This window comes from Asterias amurensis, chromosome 7 (assembly GCF_032118995.1).
Source record: "Asterias amurensis chromosome 7, ASM3211899v1".
NCBI classification, from domain to species: Eukaryota; Metazoa; Echinodermata; class Asteroidea; order Forcipulatida; family Asteriidae; genus Asterias; species Asterias amurensis.
The window spans coordinates 1882174-1900245 of NC_092654.1; the positions used below are offsets into that span (position 1 = coordinate 1882174).

The window sequence follows — 18072 nt, forward strand, 5'->3', positions numbered from 1 at the left end:
TGATAAGTGAACTGGGTTCTAATATGAACTACACGACACACGAGGCGTACGGCTTTAAGTCTTGCCAAGGATGAAGCAATTATAGTGAAGGGTCTTGTTCAAGGGTTGCAAGTGTTTAGACTGGCAACCGAACTCACACTCAGACAACCCCCCAGCTCAGGTGAGGTGCACTAGACCGCTAGGCCAAGATGTATTGGCTTTAGTTAGAAGAGTTATGAAATAATAATATCTATCACTCAGTGAGGCTCAAGGTGCTTAAACATTCAGTATTTTCCTAAATAGTACGGTTTGCTGTAACACCATTAAATGATAATCTCTAATTGAGTTGTGGTGGTTCTGAAAAGAACCGTAGGGTTCAACTCGACATTTCGATCAGTATGCTCTGACCGTCTTCAGTATTTTGTTGAGCTACGTTTTTGAAGTATAGGACCAGTTGTTACATATCACTGTGTAATGGCTTGCTTTGGCGCAATGCAGCCAATCAAACAAGGATATGATCGGAACGAAATGATGGGTTGTTGAAGAAGATGTGAGAGGAAATATTCGTACTTGTGAGGTAGGCTCCTGGTTTTCCAACGGTTTGGTCGAGACGTCTTTGTAGTTCCTTAATTCGCACCATCATGTTCATATGTCCCTGAGAATATTGTTCAATAACATCCCGTACATCGATCGGCTTTTTAGCTTGCTGTCAAAAGAACAGTAGTTCAATAATATTCAGTTAGGGACATTCACAAAGCAACAGTCAAATAATCCTTTCCCGAATTAGCACGACAGTTCCAATAAAAGTTTTGCTGATTTTTCTGAGGCCCCCAAAAATTGGAAACCAGATTAAAGTAGGAAGAACAAAATGCCTTTTATTATCAGAATGATTTTTAAAATTAAATTTTCTAAAACTTTACTGAACAGAAATATGCTTTGCCTGAAGAAGTAGTTAGAATTTGGCAAAACAACTAAGTCTGACGCTTTTGTTTTAAACCAGAAACACTTAGAAAACTCAGTTTGTCTCAAACATGATCAAACTCGGCATATGATGTAAGGGCTTTCCAAAGTTGTTATTTGGGATTTTTTTGTAGTTGTAGTTACTGATGAACTAAACAATTGTCATGGAAACAATACCCACCTGGAATTTTTTGCGAGCTACCAAATATTGAATCCTTCGTATCGCTCTGATGGCTATTTTATGGATTGGTGTGAGGCTGGGGAAATACAAATAAAACAAACACAAGGAATATTATTAAAATGTTATTAACATTCCAGGAATTACAAAAATTGCATCAACAAAGGAAAATTTTAAAGATCAATAGAATTGTTCCCTCAATCCACTGAGAAAAGTAATAGTTCCGGTTGATTTCCTACCTTCCGCTCAGGTAGTAGTTTAGAACTGAGAAGTTTCCCGAATTCTGAAAATCTACTCCGCGCCAATAGAATATATAGCACGACAAGTTTCCAAAAGATCACAATCTACCCAGCAAAGAGATATACACATGGTGTAACCACAAACCATATATACATCCCCCAAACCCTTTGTAAAAAAACAAATGTGTGTAACATTTGGTTTTTACTGTATGCCGATATGTGTTCAGCTTCTAGAGTCCTCCGGATGCCCCCCCCTAAACTACCCCCCAAAACAACAACAACAACAACAACAACAACAACGAATCAGAATTCCAAATGCTACTTAAGGTGGAAATCAACACATTCTAGACCAGTACCTTGTGATTGTTTCTGGCACAAAGGCAAAACTAAAGATGTCGCCCTCGGTGTCTGGTAGGTCCATGGAGAACATCTCGGAGAGTCTTTGTAGCGGACGATACCTCTCACTCCCTTCTTTGTCTCGATCGGTATCGAGTCGTCTCCTGTTCGTCCGATCAAAGACACCTTTATCATACAGTGATGAGAAATGTTTGTTTGTATGTTTGTTTGCTTGTTTTTATGTGTAAAACAACTGTACAGCAACAACAACAAAATTACAAAAATATTGGTTACAAGTAAATGAAGAGAAGAACTGTTTAGATGTTTAAATCTTCTAGTATCTACGGGTTAAGATGGTTGCAAAAAAACCTGTTTGGGACAAGTTTTTTCCACTGAAGGCTATGAACAAGTTCTTCCACAATAGGTTAGGGATATTTTTTTGTATTAAGGTTAGGTATAAGTTCTTTCACAATGATTAGAGACAAGTTTTTCCACTGAAGGTTGGAGACAAGTTTTTGCATCATGGTTAGGGTCTTTCAAAATGATATGTTGGGGACAAGTTCTTTCACCATAGGTATAGGGACAAGTTATTTCAAAACATGTTAGATGAGAGACGAGGTTTTTCACTATAAGCTAGGAATAAGTTATTTCACCTTTATTTCCATCTTTGGTTAGAGACAGGCTCTTCACTCTAGGTTAGATACAAGTTGTAAATAAATAATGGATTTCTGATGGTTTTCATTTATAAATACTTACATGAAGACTCCTCATGATTGAAGACTGCATCACCACCGGTCGCTCTCTCCGGTGACGACTTCCCAGGAATAAACTCCAGCAGTGTCGACTGGATCAGCGCCTCCTTGAGCTTGGAATTCTTACGTTTTTTGGCGAGGTGCGTCTTGTTAATGAAGGAAGGGGTGCTGGGCGTGGTGGAGTTGGAAGCATTATTGGAATTCGGTGGCGCAATATGGATTTTCCACGTTGCTTCGGAAACAAAACCGGTTTTATTCTCAGCGGCAAAGGTTCTCCACGCACACTGGATATGGTTTGAGAAGAAAAAATAGGAGTTAAATATTTTCCAGAACATTTCACAGAAAATGTCAATCCAGTGCATTTGTATAGATATAACCATTCAGGTAATTAAAATATTTAATACAAACTTTACTGGAGGGTTGCCTCTAGCTACCAGGCAATCTCGGTAGTCTAGATTGTAAGATACTTGTCTAGGTTTGCAGGGGTCGTGGGTTCGAATTCCACCCGAATTGCATGTCTGTGATATTTTTTTCACAGGACTCCGGAAAGTACTGAGTATACAGTGCTAACACACATCGGTGTATGGGGAAAAACCAAAAATTAATATTCTTTATCCACGATGCAAATTTAACACCTATTATATTACTGGAGGGTGTTGGCACTTTAAATAGTAGGGGTAAAACATTGCAGGCTCGACAGAACCACAAATAAGCCACAAGCCTGAAGAGGGCACGTAAACAAGAAGCCAGAACACTTATCGTGGAAGAGTAGGGGTTAACCCATTGTTTCTGGCTACCATAGCAAGCACCCTTGTTTACAGGTTTCCTCAGGCATGCAAGCTGGTTCACAGTGCTTGCTCTGTGAACCAGAAGGTTCACAGAGCAAGCACCCTTATTTGACAGGTTTCCTCGGGCTTATGAGCTACAGTGTAATAAGGGAAGGGGTTAACCCCAGTGTTTCTGGTTCACACAGCAAGCACCCTTGTTTACAGGTTTCCTCAGGCATGCAAGCTACAGTGAAAGGGTAGGGGTAAACCCACGTGTTTCTGGTTCACAGAGGCAAGCACCCTTGTTTGACAGGTTTCCTCAGGCTTGCAAGCTACAGTGAAAGGGTAGGGGTAAACCCCAGTGTTTCTGGTTCACAGTAGAGCAAGCACCCTTGTTTACAGGTTTCCTCAGGCATGCAAGATACAGCAAAAGGGTAGGGGTAAACCCCAGTGTTTCTGGTTCACAGAGCAAGCACCCTTGTTTGACAGGTTTCCTCAGGCTTATGAGCTAAAGTGAAAGGGTAGGGGTAAACCCCAGTGTTTCTGGTTCACAGTAGAGCAAGCACCCTTGTTTACAGGTTTCCTCAGGCTTATTAGCTACAGTGTAAGGGTAGGGGTTAACCCATTGTTTCTGGTTCACACAGCAAACACCCTTGTTTTACAGGTTTTCCTCGGGCATGCAAGCTACAGCAAAAGGGTAGGGGTTAACCCATTGTTTCTGGTTCACATAGCAAACACCCTTGTTTTACAGGTTTCCTCAGGCTTATGAGCTACAGTGTAAGGGTAGGGTTAGGGTTAGCAAGCACCCTTGTTTACAGGTTTTCCTCGGGCATGCAGGATACCGTGATTAAGTTTTTTTTTTCAGGCATCCTTGGTTTCATTACCAGAAATACTTTCAGTGTCATGGCGTGAAACGGCCAAGGGATTAAGAGCACCGGATTCAAGCTCTGGTGTTTGATCAGCAGAGTGTGGGTTCGAGTCCAGGGCGTGACACTTGCTACGTACAATTGGGGAGGTAGTGCTATAAGTTCTACCAGCCAGGCTTCGGATTGATGATACCCAAGCCTACACCCATATGGATTGTAAAGGGGGTCACCCTGTTTCAGCCCTAGGAGTAGGTGGCAAAGACCTCGTTGTGTGTCTGGCGAATTACATTATAAAAAAAATACCTATAAAGAATAAACATACAAAAAACAGAAAACTTATTGCAAACGAGTAGTAGGGTACAATGCTAGAATATTTTACAGAGAAAGACACACTTAAAAAAAAAAGATGAAAATTTTACAAGAAATTACCTGAATGAGCCGAGCTGCGGCGGGAATCTGCCGGCTGAAGTGTTTCTGCCGTTGTTTGTGCTGCACTTTCAACGCAAAGCCAGAGCCCAAAATACCCTACAAATATTGAAACGAAAAAAGTAATATCATAAGTCAATAAGAAAAGTCACTTCAAAGGTGGAGTCATAGATTGTTTTTTGTCAATTTTATATGGATTTATGGGCAAAACTATATAAAAAGATACAATTATTAGAGCCATATTTGAATGTTTCAGTCTACTTGTTGCCCCCAAAACTGTCAATATTTTCAAAAGACTGTCAAATCCATCCTCTTTTTTTATAGGTAAAGTTTTACAGAAAGATACAATAAAGGCCACATTTGAACATATTAGTTGAATACAGTGTCTACATATTTGGCAACAAAACAGTTAATATTTTCACAAGAAAGTTGAATAATCCATCCATCCACGCTTTGACAGCGGTTACCAACCCAATAATGATTCAAGCACAACATTTTTCAGGTTCAAATTTTTTTTGAATGGGTCAAAACCCTATTGCTTCAGAATCCTTTCTCAAAATAAATCACACTATCACTAGCTTCAAATTCTCACCCAGTGAGTTTTTATGGGCCTTAAATATTTTGAGTGTTTGCTAATCTATAGCCCTTTTCGAATGCCCGGCTTTGGATTTGGCTTCAACTTCAGGTTCTGCTCTCTCATCTTAAGACCTTAGGGCATACGCAAAGCACTTGCGATTGTCAAAACAACTGTGGGCCAAGCTAGCCTGAGCTGAATTTGGTGCCAAAGCTAATTTTTCGAAAAAAGGGCACAGGACTCTATTTTTAGGGTGGAATGATCTCTCTACAACACAAATATTTTCCCAAGAAGGAAACAACACAAGTTCCCATGAGAGAATTTTAATAATAAAAATTGGCCCCTTCAGTATCACAACAACAAACATCTCTCATCAATGTTTTATAGCGACCTTTCCAATCATTGTCATTTTCTACTTACAGTCACAAATAATAGATCAAAAAATTAATAATTAAGAATTTACAGTGCACTTAATTTTTCCACGAGAAAAAGTACGTCATTGGATTTTAACAGAGTAATATAAGTCCCTCTTTCTAGTTTTCAAATGAAAGTTTTGTATTAAAAAACATTCAATATTTTTTCTGAACCCCCCCCCCCAAAAAAAAAAACCCAGAAAAAAACCCAAAACCCTAAAAAATGTTTGCTGCCAAAATAAAATCAATGAAAGATGTCAGAGAAAAATTATTAGTAAATATTAGTAAAAACTTTTTATAAGAAAACAAATGTTTTGGCAAAAATAATCATGTCTAATTCAAAAGCGTTCCTCTTCAGCATTTCCCACCAGTTTACGTGTTTGCACAGTTTTATCAATATCTTTTTTATTAGTTTTTCCAATAAAAAATTGATTAATAGCCAACAGGTGTCCATAATTGTTATTAATAAATACCTAGGAGCGCTAATGCACTCTGATTGGTCAAACACTGGTCACATGATTTGGACTGATTCTGTGAACTGGTGAATAAATGGCCCTTACACAAGCAAACTGTTGTGGGAAAGTTCTGTATTCACTATACTTATTGTGGGGGTAAATATCAAATCAAATTTTTTCTTTGTGCGTCACCTTGGTTGGTGACTGACCGCTGTTAATGGACCTCACTTTCTGCTCAGTCCATTAACAGCGACCAGCAACCCGAGCATTATACCAAGCAGTGAAGTCATGTTTCCCACACTGTTAAGAGGCATGCAACTGCCCATTGAAAAAAAATAGAGAAATTTTAACAATAAAAGTTCGGAGCGATCGAGGCAGCGGAAATGCCATGGGACGTGAGACCCACAATGGGACCCTGGAAAATGTTGAGGTTTATTATGCATTGTTAGCATGTACTAGGCTTATTTTACATTATTGTAGTTTTACATTGTTGTTGCCAGGCATATATATATTTTTTTTAGCGATTAGTATTTTTTTTTACGAAGAGTTGCATACCTGTGTTGTTGCTTAAATATGTCTACAAAAAAATGTTTTTGCATCTCTAAAGTTTGATCTAGGCTGAACAAAGCAAAATTGACTAGAGCAGGATTCGACTAGCTCCCCAAACAAAGATATTGACAAAAAAGGCGGACCCCCAATATAGGGCTGGAAAGCTTTGTTGGTAGAGCTCATGCAGGCACGTTACTGGAGGTTGTTGGTTCAAATCCCGCTCTATTAAATTTGTCTTTGCCGAATCCCGTCACCGACCGATAGATGGAGCCTCATTTGCAACGGGAGAATTTCGGAGACTGTAAGTAAGTGGCAGCAGACAATGTTCTTGGAAAGTACGCATGCTTAGAACTACATAAACAATGGATTACCTGGTAAGTCTGCTGCCACCTAGCGTTCCAAAGTCTCCCATTAATTGTGTTTTAAACATGCAAAAGTTTACGGAATGTTTTATACTTACTGAGGGAAGGGCGAAGAATGAAATGGAAAATATTGAAAAACAAGAGGCGATAATCTTCCCCAGCCACGTAAGAGGTACTTTATCGCCGTAACCTATCGTAGTTAATGTTACCTGTAAAAGAAAAAATACACAATAAAAAATAAGTATAATAATTTGGGTTTTCCCCTCACCCCGATATGTGTGTTAGCATCAGTACAGTAGTTTTTTTTCTAGAGTTCTGTGAAGAAAAAAAATCACAGGCAAATAACTCGGGTGGGATGAGAACCCATGACCTTTGCAATTCTAGAGCAGATGTTTTTCAAACAACTAGACCACTGAAATTGCCCAGTAGCTAGCTAAAGGCAGTTCAGATCAGCAACAATTTAATAGATGTTAAAATTCTGTGGGAAAAAAAAGGCAAACTATTCCGACCTTTGCATATGTAATTCTGAGCAGATATTTTTAATCAACTAGACCACTAAAACTGCCTGAGGCAGTTCGTATCTGCCTGAGGCAGTTCGTATCTCATTTTGAACAGCAGTTCCGCAACAATTTAATAGATGTTAAAATTAATTGTGTTATATACAGGAATGGTAGAGGCCTTTTCTTTTGATAAATATTTTTCAAATGTAACTCTGACATTTTGACAGAACATCTGCTTGTCAGTTACTTCTCCATCGTATGTTTCCCCTGCAGATGTTTTTACATTTACGTGGAAACATTTCTCACGCAAGAGACATGAATCTTTACATTCGAGAGGACACAAATTAAACACCTCTTCAAACAACTAGATGTGAGATTTCAAGTTGTCCGATGTTATAAAGGCACTAGAAACCGAAATAATTGACAAAGACCACTATTTTTCTCACTTGGTGCATCCCATCCCAACAGATGCAGAAAATAACAAATATGTGAGCATTTGGGCTCAATTGGTAATTAAAGAACAACTAAATGCCATCAAAATTTTTCTTGAAGGTCAGGATTTTTTGGGGGGAGGGGGGGGGGCCATCAAGTGGAAACAGCCTGAGGCAGACAATTCCCTTTGTAAAAAAAAAAAAAAGCAGTCCCTTATTTCCTCGCTTCTCTTAAAAGATTATCAAGTGAGAAAATAGAAATAGCTTTTGCAAACTGCTTACCAACCAAAAGGACCTAAGGAATAAATGCAAAAACTAATTAATGACCTGACATTTCAATTCGTTTGAGTCTTCCTCGAAAGCTAAATGACAACACAACAAACATGACTGCTTATGTTACACTTTTATCCCTGTTCGTGTGTGCTATTGCCATTTAGCCTCCGAGACAGACTCTGCTTGAATCGAAACACCAGGCCATTAAAGGCACTGGACACCTTTGGTAACTGCAAAGACCAGTGTAACCTGTGAAAATTTGAACTCAATTGGTGGTCGAAGTTGTGAGAGAATAATCAAAGAAAAAAACACCCTTGTCGCAAAAGTTGTGTGCTTTCAGAAGCCTTGAGTTGAGATCTCAGCTGAGGTCTCGAATTCAATTCAAATATTTTCAGTGAGAAATTACTCTTTCTTAAAAACTACAATACTTCAGAGGGAGCCAATTCTCACAATGTTTTATACTATCAACAGCTCTCCATTACTCGCTACTAAGTAAGGTTTTATGCTGATAATTATTTTGAGTAGTTACCAATAGTGTCCAGTGCCTTTAAGCATCTTTTTTTTAATAATAAAGTGCTGACGTACCACTCCCCACCATAAGGCATCTGCATAGGTTTCAAATTGATATCTCCCTTTCTCGTCTTTGTTGTCTCGCTCAGCCAAATACACAAAATACGACACAAAGATTAACATCAGGAAGCCAATGTATAACGTCGTTATCAGCTCCTAAATATAGAGAGAGAACAAAATAATAGATGAATAAACAAGAGTTTTGTGACAAACAAGATGTTTTGATTGAGACCTTGCTAGGACTTCCCAAACTAGCACTTCAGGTCCCTGCAGCCGATTTCACACAACGCTATGATTCATTCTAACTCAAGTTAGGACGAGTAACCCGTCCTAACTTGGGATGGGTTGCTTCCTTTGGATACAGAACTTAACTCATCCTAAGTCCTAAGATTAATCCTAAGTTAGGAAGAGTTTGGTGAAATCGACAGCTGGTATGCCACACATGTTTTTGAGCAAGACACATTTTCCTGTGTAGCTTCTTATTAGAGGAAACGTAAAGCTGTACGCCTCATTAGCAGAGTGTTGGTTCGAGTCCCAGTTTAGTGTCCTTCAAACTTAGCCATAATTTCTTCTCTTCACCCAGAGGTAAATGAGTAACTTTCCCTGTGAGGGCAGAGATGGTTCTTGTATTGATTTAGCTTAGTGCGCTAACAGCAGCGCACTAGGCTGTATACTTCCCAGGAAGCTGAGATGGTTTAAGCAATTAAACAAATGGCCTATTGACCAGAGGAAATGATGTTGCAGAGCATAACCATCACTGAGTGACAGAATTGAGTGCTATTCTAAGAAGTCACTTTTATTATTGTTGTATTCTGTGGTACATTGTGGTACATTGTTGTACTCTGTTATACTCTGTGAACCTTGTACTCTGTGGTATTCTGTAGTACTCTATAGTACTCTGTTGTATTCTGTAGTGCTCTATAGTACTCTGTGGTATTTTGTAGTGCTCTATAGTACTCTGTGATATTATGTAGTGCTCTATAGTACTCTGTGGTATTCTGTAGTGCTCTATAGTACTCTGTGGTACTCTGTGGTATTCTGTACTACTCTATAGTACTCTATAGTACTTTGTGGTATTATGTAGTGCTCTATAGTACTCTGTGATACTTTGTGGTATTCGGTAGTACTCTGTGGTACTCTGTGGTAGTATGTAGTGTTCTATAGTATTCTGTGGTACTTTGTGGTATTCTGTAGTACTCTATAGTACTCTGTGGTACTCTGTGGTATTCTGTAGCATCTATAGTACTCTATAGTACTCTGTGGTACTCTGTGGAACTCTTTTGTACTCTATGTTACTCTGTGGTACCCCATGTTACCATGTGGTACTAGTGTAAAGGAAGCTTACCTGTCTATGAATAAAAACTACAGAGCCCAAGAGTTTCCAGGTTCCTCCCTGTCTGTCCATATGGAGCATTCGGAGAATCTGAAGGCAACGAACACCTCTGAAAAAAAATCACAAATTGAAAAAAACATAATAAATCAAGTTTCTCATTCGAATGTGAACTCAAGTAAAACTTTACAAAAAATATTTGTAACTCTTTTACAAAATGGGGAATGAAGGTATGTTGTGGGCATATTTCGTTGTGAGAAAAAAAAATAGTGAAAAACCACACACAACTTTCCGCGTGTAAGCGTGTCCTTAATTTGGTTGTAGCAACCAGTTTTTGTTTATTTCGGAAGAAAACTGTCTGAACTTCATAATCAGTAAGGTTTCAGACCAAAATAAAAACCAATGTTTTTTATCCTCACCAAATGTTACGTAATAACTTTCAATGCAACCCTCACTCAATACAGAGTGAGTATGAGTGATCACACTTATCATTTATTATTACCTGTCCAAGGTTTTTTGTCACAAGAGTATAACTGTATGAAATCCTTGAACCCCGGAGAGCAAATCTATAAATCTTATCTCTGTATGATGTTGAATGTTCGAGTGAGTTTGAGGGTTTGATGAGAAATCTTGAATCAATTTTCTCACTTACTCTTTTTTCTACAGGCATGATATTTGGCCATTGGATTTTTTAGTGGTAAGCGCCTTACATTCGTGTTTGGAATAATCCCCCCCCCCAAAGGCACTGTATCAATTAAAAAAGCAGCAAACAAGAGGAGGAAATAATCAAAAAGCATTACAATTGTGCAGATTTTTCTGGGAGTACAAAATAATTTCTTTTAGATTGGAGTATAAAAAATGCCAGGCCTGGTCTGCGGTAACACCATGTAATAGTATCCACTCTGCTGCGTGTAAGTTGTTCTTCTAAGAACTGTCTGGTGTTTTATCTACTGTCAAGGAGTAGATTAGAGTTCTAGTTCTGATAAAAACTTGTCTTGCTGTTTATCTACTACCGCAGAGTACATAGGAATCAGAACATTACTTTGAGTTAATCAAAAAACTTGTCCAAGGAGTAGATTCTGAGAATCCTTGTGCTTTAAGAACTTGCCCTGGTGTATGTCACTAACATATCTTGGGGTAGACAGGATAACATCAAGAGACTTTTACTTTCACTTTTACGGATTGAGAGAAGTTCTTGAATTATCTCTGGCCACAGAGTGAGATAATATTGCTCTTTCTATTTCGAATATAAACCACAAGGAAAATTGACATGACCTTTTAAAATAATTTTGGGTTGAACAAAGAAAAATGTGATTTTTTTTAAACCAAAATTGTTTAGAAATGTACCCAGTCAGTTTCTCTCGTAGTTAAATTACTTAATATTTTAAATAAAAAGGTGCATCCTCTTTTAAAGGCGATCCCTCTTTTTCCGCTTTCCAGGTTGTCTCACAAATTTGGAAGTGATCCCTGGCTTCACAGCAATTACAGGTTGAATGGCTTCTGACTGGCAGCCCAGAACAAGGATACTGACAACTTTTGGAGACCAACAAAATTAGGAATAGATAGCTCAGTTGATTGAGTGTTGGCACATTAATATAGAGGTTGCAGGTCTAAATTTCGCCATAAAAAATTGCTCTTGGCCACAAACCTTACTAACTTTATTATATAAATTGCTCTTTGTTTGACATAAAATAATTGCTCAACTTTTCAAGATAAACCACAAGATGTTGACAAATCAGGGAGACCACCAATTTAGGGTTAGATAGTTCAGTTGGTAGAGCGCCGGCCCAGTAATCCGAAAGTTAATGGTTTGAGTCGCACTCTAGTCAATGTTTCTTGTTAAACACCAAAATCTTCTTAACATTTCAACAACATTTATCCCGCTCAAGTCATTGTCCGACATAATGCCGTTCCTTAACTCACCTTATAGCAGAGGCAGCAAATACCTGGCCTTCAGAACCAAAACAAAGCACTGCGGCAGATGCTATAACAACAATAAAATCTGCACAAGGGGAAACAATGAAAGAAAGACGAGAAATACTTGGGTTATCGTTCAAATGAAGGATTTGAAAAGGGAAAATCGAAACGAAATTGATAAACAAAAGAGGGTACTCTGACGATTATTTAATTTGCCTCAGTTCTCCCAAGCTTCTTATCATATTATTGCTCTATACATTCAAAGAATAAATCAATTATATATTTTATTTACACGGTCAGAGAGAAAACGAATTCAAAGCAATAATATTTTCATCCATGCCTAGGGTGCTTTGACTTCAGTGAAGGAGGGGGAGGGGAGGGTCAGGAGAGGGGGATGGGAGGGAAGGGGGAGTGGAGGGTCAGGGGAGGGGGAGTGGAGGGTCAGGGGAGGGGTGGTGTTTGATTTGACTCACTACCCTGTTTGTGTTTTGGCGGTAGTAACAACCAATATCAGCTGCGGTCATTGGCAAGTGATTAACCAATGGCAAATTGAACCGAAACAGTCATGGGTTGTAGTGGATGACTTGCTGTGAATTGGTTGAGATGGGGGGGGGGGGGGGGGTAATGGAAGGAGTCAATTCTATATAAAGTGTAGTTTTCTTCTTACTTTTGAACCTACTTTTAGTTTAATTACGTGTGTAATTTACTTGGCTGCTATTTGTACACGTTTAAGTAATTTTTAAGTATTCTTTATCCCCGATGCAAATTTAACATCTATTATATCGTTGCGGTACCCGCTGCCAAAACATAGGATTTGAACTGCCTCTAGCTGCCGGGCAACCTCGGTAGTCTAGTTGGTAAGACACTGCTCTAGAATTGCAAGGGTCGTGGGTTCGAATCCCACCCGAGTAACATGCCTGTGATATTTTTTCACAGGACTCGGGAAAGTACTGAGTAAACAGTGCTAACACACATCGGTGTATGGGTAAAAACAAAAATTAATATTCTTTATCCCCGATGCAAATTTAACATCTATTATAATTTTTAAGTTTTAATAAATTTTATTGTGTAAGTTTTACAGTGTTGTGAGGGCACTTTAGGGAGCATACATAAGGTGCCATATAAACACATTTAGCAAAAATATACTTAATCGCCTGACATTTCAACCCTAGCAGAGTCTTTCTCTTCACCTTTGAAAAAAATCTACCAAAAGTTAAAACGTCATGCCATAACTATTGTTTGCATTTATACCATAGGTCCTGTTGGTTAGTAAGCAGTTTGCAGTCTTTTTTTATTATAATATAGCATAACATTGTGTGTGGTGACAGGCTCAGTTCATGGAGGCAGAGAGAGAGAGAGGGGGTCGGCAAAATTTTTCTTCAATATGGTTGTCTTCAAATGACGTCATTACTAAAGAGGAATGCTTCTTCGTTAAAAAAACGAATCAAATTGCTGAGCTCTTACCAAACTCTGTGTTCACTCACAACACAACACCTGTGGTTCAAATCACTTATGCCAACAATAACTCACGTCCAATGTTAATTCTCAACAGTGTGAAAGAGGTTTAGGTTTGACATCCTGGATTGAACTTGATACCTAGTAATCTTTTAAAGGGGAAATCCAATATGCAATTTGCGAGTAAGATTTTGAATTATGTCTGGTACAGTGTCTGACTTGCCAGGCCACAAGTTAAATTTGAATTCCTCAGACTATAGAGACACTTGATTTGTCAAACGGTTCAGGGCAAGCTTTTGTAGCAACCTCCAGATGAGCAAAGGTACCATTGTGCCATACACATTCATTCAGAATTGTTATTCGATGTTCACTGTATCGTGCAAACGCAATGCAAAATCATGTGACATAGGAACTGTTTCTACAGTCTGGGAAATGCTAATTTTTAAAGCAAAAACATGTGACTAAGCAAGTCGTTGTACAAGACAGTATTCAAATTTCAACCTGTAAAATGAAGACCTTCCCTCTGGGCCCAATTTCATTGAGCTCTTATAAGCACAAATTATTACTTAACAATTTGCTGCTAAGCAAAAATAAGCAGGATACCAGTCACAAATTATTTGTGTGATGTGTTACTTTGGCTGGTAACCTTATTCTGGTAAGCAGCTTTATGAAATTGGTCCCTAGATGTAACACTGAAACAAAATACCCAAATCTTCAGAGTTAACAACCCCAGTTTCAACTCTTGGTCTGACTCTACGTAATTAGTGACTGCCTTATGCTTGTAAGCACAAAGTCAATATTAGTTTGGCATCATATTTCCGAGATGACGGACTTCCTAACAAAAGCTGGTTTTTCCCGATCAGATTACAGCATCATCTGATGGACATTCGCTCATTTATTATCACGGCGCCCAGCTTTGGTTACCAGTCAGCTTAGACTAATAAGTCGCACGAGGTCCGAGCACGTTCATCATGTATGTATTGACCAACGAGGTAGGGACAAGATCCCCTGTTTAACCAATCTTCGCAAAACGCAAAGTGAAAATATTAAACTTGATATTTGTTGTCTAAGGGTATGCATTTTGGGGGGTAAAATTAATAGCTATATATGACAATTTGAAGATTGGGAAAAATATTAGGCTACATATCACTTATGCTTAATTGACAGCGCTACATTGGGATATAAGGTGGTGCATAGCTGTTATAATTAATAGCTATATAAGTCAAATGGAAGACTAGGTACTAGATTATGGTACACAGCAATTACAATAAGCTAAGTGGACAGCACTGCTATAGAAGTGGTAATGAATAACTTAAAACGTATACGAATAATTAACAAAAATGCTTTCAATTCCCTCTTAATAAAAACAAATATTTATGAAACTCCTAATCTCTGAATTAAAAAGTAACTTGTGTCATGCAAATTAATGGAATTAAAAGTCTATTTCTAAATTATATATTGACCATATTAAACAGGTGAAACAAAAGATAATATGTTGCCGGTACCAATGAAGTACCAAACCAATACAGTACCAAACCAATAGACCATATCGAATATGACGTTCAGCTCAAATACATACAACATGGCGTCTGTGAGCGTGTGCGTGTACGTGCCATACAAATCAAACCAGGAACGCTGCGTGCTGCACTGATGAAACACAATAAGACGCACATACAGCCTGCCCTACAATATGGTCGCTTTCATAGCAACAAAGGGGTTATTGGCTACAGTCTATACCGTTTCTATTCTAAGTATCTATTTCAATAAAGTTTTCATATTCAAGACACAAATCTTGACATCTATGTATCACAAGAACATGCTTCTCCGTTCGGCCTTAATTACACCCCCAGCAAATTTCTCAATCTTCAAAGGGGGCAACCAGGCCGGTTTGACCACTTAGTAGCTCACCGGACCCTCTCCGTTAATATCTCTGCTGGGGGCACTATTCCAACCAGGTTAATCTAATCAAAGAGCAGACTATTTTTCACACCGGCAAACGTGACGTGTACCAGCCCCCAGAGGTCCATGTACATGATTAATTTCTGAAAGCGGCTAAATGCAAATTAAAGGAAAAGTATACCTTTGATTTTTGGAGGCGTTTGATTGTTTCAAACTGATATAAATGTAGATGAACACAATGAAACAAACATCTGAAATTTTTTGTTTCAAAAGGTTTTAAGGTATGACCAAAAACCCAAGCGAATTTCTACGCAGGAAGAAAAATCCCTAGAGGAATCCTCAATCTGAGAAGCGTTACTCAGATTCAAATTTTGGGGCATAAAAACTTTCTACATAACCGCATTTCTTTAAACTGAAATGATTCTCATAATGCCCTATATACTATCAAATGCTGGTGCAGGCTTCTTACCAAAGGTTTTTAATGCCATTAAGTTTTAGAGTGATTACAAAACCTACAACCTTCCCTTTAAGAAAGTGCATTCAAAAGTGTCAAACGGGTAGAGCAATTGTTGCAAAAGACGTCACTTCTACATGTATTTCACCCGTAGGGTTTGATACACTGATTTTTGGCGGTAATGAAATTTAGCAACTCCTTGCGGCTAAATCTTGTAACATCTTAGGAATTTAATTTTTATCAAGCGACAGTTTCGGTAGCTCTTGCCAAAAAAGGAGAAGCCAATATGTTAAATACAGTCAAATGACAAAAACAGATACTGGTGGCCTAATTTCAATATTCTAAAATTCACAGTGATACATTTGATAACGAAATGGCGGTATTAATTTGAAGCGAGACAGAAAAGTTTATCCACAATCCATACATTCCCAAAACGACGGCAGCTATTTCGACAGTATCTTAATCTGGCCGACACAGGATCTCAGGATAGTCTTGCATTGCCCCTGGGCCGTTGCGAAGCGTGATCTGCTCAACAGGCCTCGGCTATCGGTGCAGATAAAGAAAATCAAATTTACATATTAACGTTGCGGACGTTTCAAGCTGCAAACTGATCCCTCTGTTACAAGTTCAAGAGCGGGAGAGTATGGATGTTATCGCTGCGAGCAATTTGGAGGACTATTATCAAGAAGGTTGTTGGGAGCACTGACCAGGACTTTTATCGGATTTAAAACGGAACGCTGGCATTACCTGTTGCAAGAATAACCTTTTACAAACAGCACTTGGTAGTTTAAAATCTTGACAGAAATAATAACAATGGACTTTTTTATATTACCATATGAAGAAATCCTACTACCCTTACAATAAATACCCTAACAAAATCAAGGAAGATGTTTAATATTCCGATAAAAAGACATGACCTTCAAAAACAAATTTTGAAATAATTTTTCCAAGTTGATCACTTGTAATGTTTTGATGTTGTATCGTAGACCTATGTCATACCAATGGCAGTTTGCAACAGCTCCTTTATTTCTTTCTTTTTCATATGAATCAATATTAATTATGGTTTTTACCCTTTACACCGATGTGTGTTACAGCCATGTCTTAAGAGGAATATCAATTCCTACCTTTGGCTCCACTGAGTTTCTGCATGTCTATGTTTTCTTCCTTGAGGCCCTTTTAGTGGCTCTTAGCTTTGTTTTGATTTTGCATATAATATAAAAAAATAAATAAATAAATAAATAAAAATATAGCACTGTAAACTCAGTACTTCCAGACTTCCCGAAGTTCGGTGAAAACAAATCACAGGCTTATTACTCGGGTGGGATTCAAAACCACGACCCTTGCAATTCTAGAGCAGTGTCTTACCAACTTGACTACCGAGACTGCCCGGTAGCTAGATGATCTTATGTTTTGGAAGCAGGAACAGTAATGATTTAATAGATGGTAAATTTGCATTGGGGATAAAGACTATTAATTTTGGTTTTAACTCATATTCACTGATGTGTTAGCACTGTATACTCAGAACTTTCCCTGAGTCAAGTTAAAAAAACTGGAGTTGTTTTTTGCCAGCACAACTCTTATCATCCACTCATACCATCCATGTCAAAACTTCTGAAAGAATTTTTAAAACATTCCTTTCCTTTGGTGGAACATCTTTTGCTGCGGGCAAAGAAAACACGCTACGTCCAGCTGACATAAAGGTGTTAAAACTGATAAAGATGCAACTATGATAACAACTAAACTAATGCAAAATAAACAATCTGTCACGACATTATCATTGATGTATACACCATGTACCACAGCTGGCGCTATGTTTTTTATGTACTTGCCTTTAGTCAGTTATGGTTTGATAAACTTGACTGTTGCAGGCTGAGATTAAATCTACCATGATGAATCAAAATGAGGGCGACTTTGTTTTACTTGTTACAGGTCAATTGGTAAAACATATGGTGGGTTTACACAAACTCAAACAGAAATCATGATTCGATCAATCAGATTCTCTTGTGTATTCAACTAAACAACCGATTAGAAAACCTTGTTATTATTAAACATTTCTAGTAATTAACCAAGGATATAAGTTAACATCAGTGTGGCTCGCAAAAAAACCCTGAGGAAAGGGTGCTTGCTATGTGATACATTTCCTGAAAACTGGAGGATGGTTGAATGTACTCTTCCAATAACCAAAGTCAGATGTACCATTCCTTTCAGATAGGTTTCTTTTAAGACACTGGACACTATTGGTAATTGTCAAAGACCAGTCTTAACAGTTGGTGTATCTCAACATATGCATAAACCAACCAACCTGTGAAAATTTGAGCTCAAACGGTCGAGATATTAATGAAAGAAAAAAAAACACCCTTGTCGCACCATGGTCACACAAAGTTGTG

At 38.2% G+C, this 18072-nt stretch overlaps 1 protein-coding gene across 1 annotated transcript in view; it reads right to left on the reverse strand.

The window, feature by feature from the left end:
• Window positions 1-18072, reverse strand: part of LOC139939295 (potassium voltage-gated channel subfamily KQT member 1-like) — a 98877-nt gene that overhangs the window by 6209 nt on the left and 74596 nt on the right. Inside the window, exons 4-12 of the mRNA XM_071935056.1 lie at window positions 11884-11962; window positions 9976-10072; window positions 8646-8786; window positions 6955-7065; window positions 4507-4602; window positions 2449-2728; window positions 1713-1878; window positions 1121-1196; window positions 550-685 (exon numbers count right to left, since the gene is read on the reverse strand). Of these exons, the coding sequence (XP_071791157.1) occupies window positions 550-685; window positions 1121-1196; window positions 1713-1878; window positions 2449-2728; window positions 4507-4602; window positions 6955-7065; window positions 8646-8786; window positions 9976-10072; window positions 11884-11962 (1182 nt within the window). The remainder of the gene's footprint in view (window positions 1-549; window positions 686-1120; window positions 1197-1712; window positions 1879-2448; window positions 2729-4506; window positions 4603-6954; window positions 7066-8645; window positions 8787-9975; window positions 10073-11883; window positions 11963-18072) is intronic.